At 47.6% G+C, this 11,140-nt stretch overlaps 1 protein-coding gene across 1 annotated transcript; it reads left to right on the top strand.

Moving 5' to 3' along the window:
* The first annotated feature begins 886 nt into the window (after positions 1 to 886).
* GLT6D1 (glycosyltransferase 6 domain containing 1) lies at positions 887 to 9,975 on the top strand. The gene is made up of 4 exons (XM_019756689.3): positions 887 to 1,072; positions 4,493 to 4,540; positions 8,669 to 8,806; positions 9,306 to 9,975. The coding sequence occupies exons 1-4, from the start codon at positions 1,008 to 1,010 to the stop codon at positions 9,973 to 9,975; spliced, it is 921 nt and encodes a 306-aa protein (XP_019612248.2). The 5' UTR covers positions 887 to 1,007.
* The last annotated feature ends 1,165 nt before the right edge of the window (positions 9,976 to 11,140 follow it).

Here is an 11,140-nt window from a genome sequence, read left to right as displayed (position 1 = left end):
TGCGTTGTGAGGTCACCAGGGGGCTAGCCAGAGGGAGCAGGCCTGGTGGTAGAGTCTAAGAACCATCCAGTAGAAACATAACACGAGCTGCGTCTGCAATGTCCAGTTTTCTAGTAGCCACGTGACCAAAGGTAAAAAGATGCAGGCGAGTTAATTTCCGTAATGTGTTTGTGTTTAGTTCAGTGGCTCGAGACTATTATCGTTTTATACGATCAATATAAAATTATCGATGAGACATTTAAGTTCTTTCTTCCGACTTGTCTTCAAACCCAATGTGTCTGGTGCACTCATAGCACCTCTTAGACCAGCCACGTTCCCCGTGCCCTGTGGTCACATGTGTCCAGTGGCTGCCCAATGGGTCGGCACCAATCGGAAGGGCTTGCTGGTCACACAAGGGCCAGGGGTGAAGCGTCAGGAGCCCCCTTGTGCTCCAGCACCCCCCACCCCCAGTGGCCTGGTCCCTGCAGACCTGTGGACAGGCGCCCATGAGAACGCCCCACACAGCGGCCGGGGCCATATCGCAGCATCACGCCTCTGGTCAGGCTTCAGTCCCTGTGTACAGGCACCTACCTCGAGAGCCCATGTGTGTTCAGACAACCGCAGTCGTGGGCAAATGACCCACGTTACCACCTCTGTGAAGAAGAAACTGTCAAACGTGGGCGCTGGGGGCAGACCACACCCTCCCGCTCAGGACACCCTCGGCATGACCTCGTTTTCTTTCCCAGCTGAGCAGGGAGAGATGGAACATATTCCTTTTATGCAACAGGGTGGACTTTCATAAGTGACAGGAGTGTCACAGGCTGTGTGTGCTCAGCCCCCAGAGGGCCAGGCGGCACCCAGAGGGCATTCCAGCAGAATAGGGGTTCCCTGGCCCCTGAGCTGAGCCTTTGGGAAGCAGACATTTCAGATGGCGCCCCTGGTCTGTAAATGAATCCACTGCTGAAGATGGCTGAGGGGTAACGTGGTACTACTTGAAATTGACTTTTCTCCTTTCCCTCCAGGACAGAATGAATTCTATGAGAAAGCTGCTGCTTCTGGCCTTGTTTGTCCTGTGTGTTGAACGCTATTTCAGGTAAGAGTAAAATATCCATGACCAGTAGCAACTGGCAGACGTGATCTAAATGAATCTGGTCCACAGATACTAATAACACTTGAAATTGGTCAGGCGTATCCCTCCTGTTTGTGGGACAAAGCACGCGCATGTTGATTCTTTCCATTTTAAACATTCAATGATTATTTACCAAGTGCCGTCTGAGCAGCAGCAATGAAGCGTCGTGTGGGTCCCGGGTGGGACCCTGGAAACGCGAGAGTGCACGAGGGGAAAGCTGGAGGGGCTGGCAGGGCAGACCTGGGTGCTGCTGCGTAACCATCAGTGTCGTCCAGGTTTTTGGTGACAGGTGATGGGCTCGGGGCCTGCCAGGTGCTATCTTCACAGGTGTGTTTTTTTTTGGTTTTTGTTCTTTTTCTGTAAAAGTTCTCTAAAAATAAAGTGTATTTAAAAAGGAAGGAGAAATACAGTAAAATAAATGAATATGCAAAACCAAAGAAGAAAAAGTCACCCCACTGCTTTGGTACCCTGCACCATTTTGCATCTCTTCCTGTGGCATCTCACCCGAAGGAAAGGGGTTGTGGCCAGGTGCAGCAGTACTCAGGTCGGCTCTGCGATGACAACAGTGACCCACGTGCCCTCCTCGGCAGGAAGGGGGCTCTGGGCCCCACGCTCGCCCACTCGTCCACGGCGGGACTCTGGCATGGCCCACAACTGTCAATCCCCCCGGTATATAATAGGTGCTCGATAATTATTGGGTTAAAATAAATGGATCTGAATTCTAGAATTTTTGTGATTCAAATTGCAATAGGCCTTGTTCAAATTCAAAACTTAAATAACTTTTTCATTTATCTAAAGAGTGTTGTTTACTGACCCTTTAGGGCTGACAAATTTAGGCACGAAAACCACAGGATGCTGAGTTATGGCTGAATTTCTGATCAACGGTGAACGCTTCCTGGCAGGCACCACTGGGACTTGCACTAAAACCTCCCTCGTTGCTTATCTTAAACCCACATGGAACCGGAGCCCGTGTGGTGTCTGGCAGACCTGCACGTCTGCCAGCAAGAATCTGTGGATAAAGATCCCACAAGCTAGAGAGCAACACTGCAGGAGCCAAGCGGTTCCAATTTTCTGGCAACAGAACCAGAAAAGCAAAGACAGAAACCCCCAAAGGCCCCCAGTGTTGGCTTCCTGCCTGTCGGTTCAGAAGCAGTCTAGAGGTGTGCATATCTGTGTGTCGGTTACATGTATGTACTGTGAGCACACGTGTGTGTGGAGCAGGGAAGGCACAAAACACGAGATGGCAGTATTGCACCAGGTTTATTGAACAGCAGCCCTTCTGGAAACAGTGCTCCCCCACCCTGAAGGGGAGTGGGGAGGGTGCAGCCCGTCTGGTTGAAGTCACCAGCAGCTGGGAGGGCGTCTGTGGGTCAGACCCCGAAGAGCAGCAGAGACCGGGTTTGTCTGTGTGGTGAGCGGACGTGGGGCTCACTTCCATGTGTAGCGGGCTGACCTGATGCTTATTGGGCCTGCATTGGAAGCGGCTGGACATGTGAGAATGCGGTTTGGGCTCAGGCGTGTACGGCACAGGAGCCTGTGGTAACGTCCCCCTCCGGCCTCAATGGCCCGCGTCCCCTGCTTGCCCAGGATCAGGCTGCCTCTGCCAGTCGTTCAAGTGTCCCTCTCAGGTCAGGACCCCTTCAGCCAACCGCGGTCCACTCATCCGTCATTCCGTCCGAACTCAGGACATAGAATGTTGGTCCACAACACCAACATTCTAAAAGAAGGACCACTTTTTCGTAAGTTTCTTCTTTGTCACTTCATGTTTTTAGTGACATTTGGCCTGGGCTTTGACAGTGTTGTCCTGGGGAACCTGATAATGACGTATCTGTGGCTAAGGACGCCTCCGGTAATGTCACAACGGGACGCCCTCCCAGAGTTATTTCTCGTGTTGACAAAATACCCCAGGGTTATGGAAGGAAATTCATTGCCTAAAAGGTTGGTGATTGAATAATTAAAAGCATAATAAAACCCTAGATGGGGCCAGCCCGGTGGCTCAGGCAGTTAGAGCTCCATGCTCCTAACTCTGAAGGCCGCCGGTTCGGTTCCCACATGGGCCAGTGGGCTCTCAACCACAAGGTTGCCAGTTCAATTCCTCGAGTCCCGCAAAGGATGGTGGGCTGTGCCCCCTGCAACTAAGATTGAACACGGCACCTTGAGCTGAGCTGCCTTCCAGATGGCTCAGTTGGTTGGAGCGCATCCTCTCAACCACAAGGTTGCCAGTTCAATTCCTCGAGTCCTACAAGGGATGGTGGGCTGTGCCCCCTGCAACTAATAACAGCAACTGGACCTGGAGCTGAGCTGCGCCCTCCACAACTAAGACTGAAAGGACAACAACTTGAAGCTGAACGGCACCCTCCACAACTAACATCAAAAGGACAACAACTTGACTTGGAAAAAAGTCCTGGAAGTACACACTGTTCCCCAATAAAGTCTGTTGTGTGGGAGACCCTGCTCGCTGCACCACTTTCACGCGGGGTGTCATGCGGGGTCTCAGCTCCCGCTCCCCACATAAGAACGCAGGACATGGTGAGGCCAAAAAGGAACACCCACGGAGCCATAGGTAGGGGAGCCATACCACTATATGCTCGCTGGCGGCTGGGTTGGAGAAACAGGAGCCACACAATTCGCAACCCTCACTGCACCGCTTGCAGGCTCAGCCGCCATCTTCTTGCTAGCCCCCATTTGCTGCTAGCGTAGCCACAGCTGTTATATTAGTGGCCAATGGCTCACTGGTTACAGCTGACGGCCAACTAGCCACAGCTGATGGCCATCCAATCACAGTTGATGGCCATTTACTACCTGAGCCAGCACCTTTCCACGTGAGGCCGAGAGCCTGGAAACTGCTTTCTGGGGCTCTGCCCCCACAAAGTCCTATTCACATCCCCCAATAAAACTCTTTAAAAAAAACAACCTAGATGAATCACATATTTTAATGAAAATTAAAGACGCGAGACTCCTACTCCAACCCCTTCACGTCAACACATGACAAAGCCACTCGTGCGTGATGAATGGGTGAGTGAATTAAATCTGCATTTTGTGTGGATATGCTTTCTCTAATTTTTTTGCCTTCCTGGCCATCACCTCCTCACCCTACACCCTTTCCTGACCACCTGTTCCTTTCCTGAGCCAGGTGAGCTGTCCCTTCTCCAAAATGCTTTGGGGTGAACTTGCCGCTCACGCTCCCAGAAGCCCTGTCTCCTGTTAGCACCTCCTGCCGGGATGATTTCAGGCTCCTCTGCCATCAGCTCCCCCGGGCAGGTCTGGGCTGTATGTTCATAGCAGCAGAACCAGCACCAAATGCACCTTCCCCAACACGGGGCTCAGCAAGGAGTTGTTGAACAAATGAATTATGTGATAATTCGTTTTTCCCTTCGCACTCAGGAACTACCAAGTAGAAGAACCTGGGCTCTCAGACTGGTTTAATCCTAGGTAAGAGCAAAATGTCTGCTCACACAAACACGCACAGTAGAACTCAATTTGGAGTGGTAGGGTTTGTTCCCCCAACCACCAAGTTTTAGCTGTCCTGGGAGGTGCCCAGCAGTTGGGGTTTTAATTTTCAAGGCTGTTAATATGGACAAACTCCACATGGTTTACCCTTCCTGTTCATTCAGTGAAAGACAAAATCTCTTGGGTGGCAGCTTGAAAATGTCAGGAACGACCCCTCTGGATTTTGGTACCAGCTCCCGGGGTGGGGAGGTGCTTTTTGTGATAGTCACGGAGTATTCCACTTGATGGTTATATATGTAATTTATTCAGCTCATTCCCTATTGGTTTTAGATTGTTTAGACTGTTTGGGGCTTTTGCAAGCGATATTTTAGTGACTAACCTTGTACTTACATATTTTTACACTGTCACGTGGCTATATCTGTTGGATAAATTCCCAAAACAGAGTTATAAAATCAAGGAAGGCAGACATTTAAAATTTTGATGGAGGTTTGATAGAATTTTCCCTTTAACAATCATGCCATCTTCTTTTCTTATCTACAACAGATGAACTAAAGTATCATTAACTCTTTTATTCTTGGCAAAACTGCTAGTTAAGATATCCCAATGCAATGTGCATTTATGTAATTATTATTACATTTGAGCATATTTTAATATGTTTGTCATTCATTTGTATTTAATCTTCTGTGAATTCCTTTTTCGTACTAGACAAAGACTTTAACTCAGCTCTTTTAAATATGTTCAAAGAGCTAAAGGAAAGTATGAGGACAATGCCTTGCCAAAGAAAGAATATCAGCAAAGTATAGAAATCATAAAAAATAACCAAATAGAAATTGTGGAGTTAAAAAGTGCAATAACTGAAATAAATTTGCTAGAGGAGTTCAACAGTAGATTTGAGCAGGGGTGGGGGCATGGGGAGGGAGGAATCAATCATCTAAGAAGCTCAGCAAAGTCCAGATAGTACAAACTCAAAGACACCCACTACTAGGTAGATCATAAATTAACAAAAACCAAAGACAAAGAAAGGATCTTGGAAGCAGCAGAAGAGAAGTGATCCAATAAGACGAACAAGATTTTTAATCAGCTCCATGGAGACTAGAAGGCAATGGGATGACATATGTAAAGTGCTGAAAGAAAAAGAGCTGTCAAATAAGAATTCTCTATCCAGAAAAACTATTCTTAAAAAAAAGAAGAAATTCAGACATTCCCAGAAAAGCAAAAACGAAGAAAATTTATCATTAACAGAATTGCTGTACAAGAAATACTAAAGGGAGTTCTTGAGGCTGAAATGGTAGGACACCGAACAGTAGCTTGAATCCATGTCAAGAAATACAGGACATCAGTAAAGGTAACTACACAGGTAAATATAAAAGACGGATTACACATATTTTCGTTTGCAATTTTCTCCAATCTGATTGAAAACACAGCTGCATAAAGTAACAATTATAAATCTGTGTTGGCGGCAGCAGAGTGTATAAAGGTGTGATTAGTCTGACAACGGCACAGAAGACAAGAGAGGAAATGGAGATATATAGGATTAAAGTCTGTAAACTATTGAAATTAAGTTGGTATTAAGTGATCCAGATTGTTATAAATTAAGATGTTAATTGTATCCCCAATATAGACGCAAAAAATTTCAACAAAATACCAAATATATGGTGATGGAAGGAGAATGGACTCTGGATGGTGAAAACACAATGGGATTTATAGATGACGTTATACAGAACTGTACACCTGAAATCTATGTAACTTTACTAACAATTGTCACCCCAATAAACTTTAATTTAAAAAAAATTTCAGCAAAATACTAGAAAACCAAATCCAGTAACACATGAAAAAGATTATACACCACAAACTAGTGGGATTTATCCCAGGGATGCAAGGATGGCCCAACATATGAAAATCAATCATGTGACAGATCACATTAATGGAAATGGAATGAGAAACAAGACCACACCATCATCTCTACATATGCAGAACAATTATTTGACAGAATCCAACATCCCTTCACAACATGCATGTTCAACAAAGTAGGAAGGGAAAGGAACTTCCTTAGCCTGATCAACCAAAAACACAACAAAAGAAAACAATGGATTAAATGGATTTCATTTTTAAATTAAAACATTTTGTGAATCAAAGGGCACTATCAAGAAAGTGAAAAGACAACCCAGAGAATGGGAAAAATACTGGCAAACCATATACCTGATAAGGGTCTAGTATCCAGAATATATAAAGAACTCTTAAATTGAAATGACAAATAGCGGTTAAAAATGGGCAAAGGATCCATATACACAGGTCTCCAGAGAACACACACAGATGGCCCGTAAGTGCTTGAAAAGATCCTGTCATCATTGGTGATGCAAATCTAGGTCATAACGAGATGCCACTTCACACCTATGGTGTGTAAATGTTGCAGGATGATGCGAATGACAATGTTAGACCACAAAAAGTATTGAAGAGAAGGTGGAGAAATTTACACTCTTATAAACTGCTGGCAGGAATGTAAAAATATAGAAGACAGCTTGGCCTCAAAAAGTTAACCATGGAATTACAATATGACCCAGAAATCCCACCTCTAGGTACCTACCCAAGAGAATCAATAACATGTTCACAAATGTGTTCAAAAATGTGTTTACAAATGTTCATAGCAGTATTATAATAGCTGAAAAATGTAAACAACCAAAATGTCCATCAATGGATGAATGGATAAAAAGTCCATATAATGGAATATTATTCAGCCATAACAGGAATGAAGTGCTGATTCATGCGACAACACAGATAACCCTTGAAGATGTGTTAAGTGGAAGAAGCCAGACATGAAAGTCCACAGTGGTGTGGTTCCATTTATGTGGCATTTCCAGGACAGGCAAATCTGCAGAGACAGGAAGTAGATGCGTGGTTGCCAGGGGCTGTGTGGGGATGGGGGGGCGGGGTATGGGGAGCTACTGCCAATGGGCAGAGGGGCTTATCAAAGTATTTTATTTTCTGGGAGCAACTGTAAATAGCATTCCATTCCTGCATGTCCATTAGTACTTAGAAATCAGATTAATTTGTGTATGTGCTGACCTTGTATCCTGTAACCTTGCTGAACCCACTTATTAGTTCTAGGAGATTTTTTTGTAGATTCCTTAGGATTTTCTGTGTAGACAATCAAGTCATCTGCAAATAGGGCAAGTGTCATTTTTCCTTTCCAGCCTGATGCTTTTATTTCCTTTCTTGCCTTATTGCAGTGGCTAGAACCTCTTACTCTGGTGAGTGGTATGGTTGCCTTGTTCCCAGACAGGGAGGAAGCATTCAGGCTGTCACCCCTGAGTGTGATGTCAGTGGCAGGATCTTTGTAGATGCTCTTTATCAAGTGAAGGTAATTCACCTCTATTCCAGTTTTTTGGAGAGTTTTTCTTTTTTATCACGAACAGGTATTGGACTTTGTATGATGCTTTTTTTCTGTGTCAGTTGATATGGGCACCCGACTTATTCTGTAGCTTCTTGATATGGTTGGTAGGTTGCCCTGAATGCTTTTCTGATGAGCCAGCTTTGCGTACCTTAAATGCTATTTTTATTTTGTTATTGAAAGCCAATCAGCTGTCTCTCTCCCTTTTTGAAGTGACTTTTCATGTCTGATGGATGGTGCAGAGGGACTTCAAGCATGAGGGGAAACTAACACAATAAAAGCCCCCTCTATATCTTTTAGGAGGAGGAGAGAAGGGAAAAGGAGGAGGGACAAACACAGGGCACACAGGGTGGCATTGCTCCTGTGCCCACAGTGCTAGCTGCAGGCAGTCACCCGAGGATGCTCTGACTGAGCCTACGTTTAAGCTGCAGTGAGACCTCAAAGAAGGTAAGCCCTGGGCTCACAAGGAAGCAGGAACTGGCCGCGTCTCCCACCCTGAGTTGCTCTGGTTACTCTGTGGTACTGGGCAAGTCACTCGACCAGCCTGTGCCTCAGTTTCCCCACGTGGAGGACAAAGACTGTAATAGTGAACGGCGCACAGGGCCCTCAAACACAGTGCCAGGCACATGGCGGGCTCTGCAAGTGCCTGTGACTCAGGCAGCCTGTGCTGCGGTCACAGCCACGGCAGGGCCAGTGTCACTCATTCCTTGTTTGCTCGACAGAAAACGCCCTGACGTCATAGCAACCACGGACTGGCGTGCGCCTGTCATATGGGAAGGCACTTTCAATAGACAGGCCCTGTGGAGCCGTTACAGAGAGCGGAACCTCACCGTGGGCTTGGCAGTCTTTGCTGTGGGCAGGTAGGGCTACCTCTGCACTTTTTGGTTTGGGAGAAATGCAGTGAGCACCCATGGCCCTCCTGCCTCTGAAACGCTGTTCATGGCACCCAGGACCACTGCATCTGGTTGACCCGTGCTTGAGGTGTGACCTGGATGTCTCCCCATCCTTAGCTGGGTTGTATCTTTTTACTAACATGCATTTGGCACTACCGTGTTTCCCTGAAAATAAGACCTAGCCAGACCATCAGCTCTAATGCATCTTTTGGAGAAAAATTAATATAAGACCTGGTCTTATTAAAAGATGCATTAGATCTGATGGTCCAGCTAGGTCTTATTTTCGGGGAAACACAGTAGTTCTCTCTCTGTTTCCAACAGTTGTTCCAAAACTTCAAAGGCTTTCCTCAGGCCCCCAGCCCCCTGTACCCCTCAGCATCATGTGTCAGACAATACACATAGTGATGCGTGTTCCCCGGAAACCGTTTGGGACAGTCAGGGGGTCCCGCGTGGGTGTGTTTTGCAGGACCGTGGACCAGTACCTGGAGCTGTTCTTACGGTCTGCAAACAAGCACTTTATGGTGGGATACCGGGTTGTCTTCTACGTCATGATGAAGGACCCGTACGGAATGCCAGACCTGCAGCCAGACCCTCTTCGGACGTTCCAGGTGCTGACCATTGAAGAGGACAGCTGGTGGCACAACCGCGACCTTGTGCGCATGACGAGCTTAGGTGAGCACATTGTCAGCCACATCCAGGACGAGGTCGACTTCCTGTTCAGCATGACAGTGGAGCAGGTCTTCCAGGGCGACTTTGGCGTGGAGACCCTGGGCACCTCTGTGGCCCAGCTCCATGCCTGGTGGTACTTCAGAGACACTGAGAATGCCCCCTACGAGAGGCGGCCCCGATCCGCAGCCTGCATCCCGTTTGGACAGGGGGACTTCTTTTATGACGGTGAGCTTGTCGGTGGCACGCCCCTGCAGGTTTTAAACCTCATCGAAGACTATCTAAAAGGAGTGACCCATGACACCAAAAATGGGCTGAACAGCACCTATGAAAGCCACCTGAACAAGTATTTCTTCCTGCACAAGCCCGCCCGGCTGCTGTCGCCGGAATACAGCTGGGACGCCGCGTTCCTCCCGCCCCCGCAGGTTCGGTCAGTCAAGGTGCTGCGGCTCACAAGGGGGGCGCTGTAACCGTGGCCCCTCACCCCCAGGGGCGGGCAAGCCTCCAGCCCATGCAGCACAGGACGCCGCAAGATTTCCAGGTCCTCACGCAGGAAAGCTTGCCTCGGTCCAGGGGAAACTTCTTCTTGCGCTGCTGAACCATCATCCAACGTGGCCAATGCCAGACAAAGGATAAAAGAATGACTATTTAATGTTTCGTACACAGTGACGTTAGCGTCTGTATGTTGTAGGCAGCCTGGAAATAATTCTGGACGCACAAAATACATTATTTTAATGGAGGAAGACTCTCGTTCAGAAAAAAAAAGGAACAACAACATATATATATGTATATATATACACACACAAAAGGGTAAGGGATTGTAGGTGAAGGGAAACAGCATTCATCAACTCACTCACATGAAATACGAGTGCGTTCCTCAGATTTGGGGTATTTATTGCTGAGTCTAATACTCTCAAAGCCTCACTCTGCAGTGTGTGGCCGGACATGGGCGGCCATGTCTTTTATTGTTACGAGGAGAGCTCTCCAGTTTTTTAAAGCTCTAGGCATTTTATATGTCTTTTTTCTTAAGGAGAGACGTGTACTGAGCCCTGGGGTGAGGCACCCTGCAGGGGCCATGAGGAATGGAAATAGTTCAAAACAGAGCTATGCCCTCAAGCGGCCCGTGGCATGGCAGGAGACAGGAGGCTGTTGGTGGCATTTCTTTTGCAAGTTCAAAAGTGACGAGGACGTGGGTAGCCTGGAGCGCCGTGGAGGTTCATGAGAGAGAAAGGTTACAGAGTCCGTGTGAGGGCCGGAGGGCCCAAGGTCACAATGAGTGCTCTTCTTAGCCCCCCTTTTATGACATGAAAAACAGTTTAGTAAGTGTGTGGCCCGAATTGTGTCCCCTCAAATTCACAGGTGGAAGCCTCGACCCCCAGGACCTCAGAATGTGGCTGTATTAGGAGATGGGGTCTTTATAGGTGATTAAGGTGGAATGAGGTTCCTAGGGTGGCCCTGACCTTAGGACTGGTGACCGTATAAGAGGAGATGAGGACACAGGAAGGAGACGGCCATCTGCAGGCCCAGGGGAGGGGCCGTAGCAGGACCCAGCCCTGCCCACACCCGGCCCTCGGGCGCCCAGCCTCCACATGTGGGACGTGGACCAGTGGTTTCAGCCGCCCGTCTGCGGTGCTT

This window comes from Rhinolophus sinicus, chromosome 16, assembly GCF_057876585.1.
Source record: "Rhinolophus sinicus isolate RSI-liver-muscle chromosome 16, RSI-T2T, whole genome shotgun sequence".
Classification (NCBI taxonomy): Eukaryota; Metazoa; Chordata; class Mammalia; order Chiroptera; family Rhinolophidae; genus Rhinolophus; species Rhinolophus sinicus.
Note: the sequence above shows the minus strand (reverse complement) of the source record. Positions and strands in the feature narration are given on the sequence as shown.

Coding starts and splice junctions, on each gene's coding strand:
- GLT6D1 (XM_019756689.3), top strand. CDS start 1,008: ATGAATTCTATGAGAAAGCTGCTGCTTCTGGCCTTGTTTGTCCTGTGT. Junction 1,073..4,492: donor TGTGTTGAACGCTATTTCAG/GTAAGAGTAAAA, acceptor CTTCGCACTCAG/GAACTACCAAGTAGAAGAAC. Junction 4,541..8,668: donor TCAGACTGGTTTAATCCTAG/GTAAGAGCAAAA, acceptor TTTGCTCGACAG/AAAACGCCCTGACGTCATAG.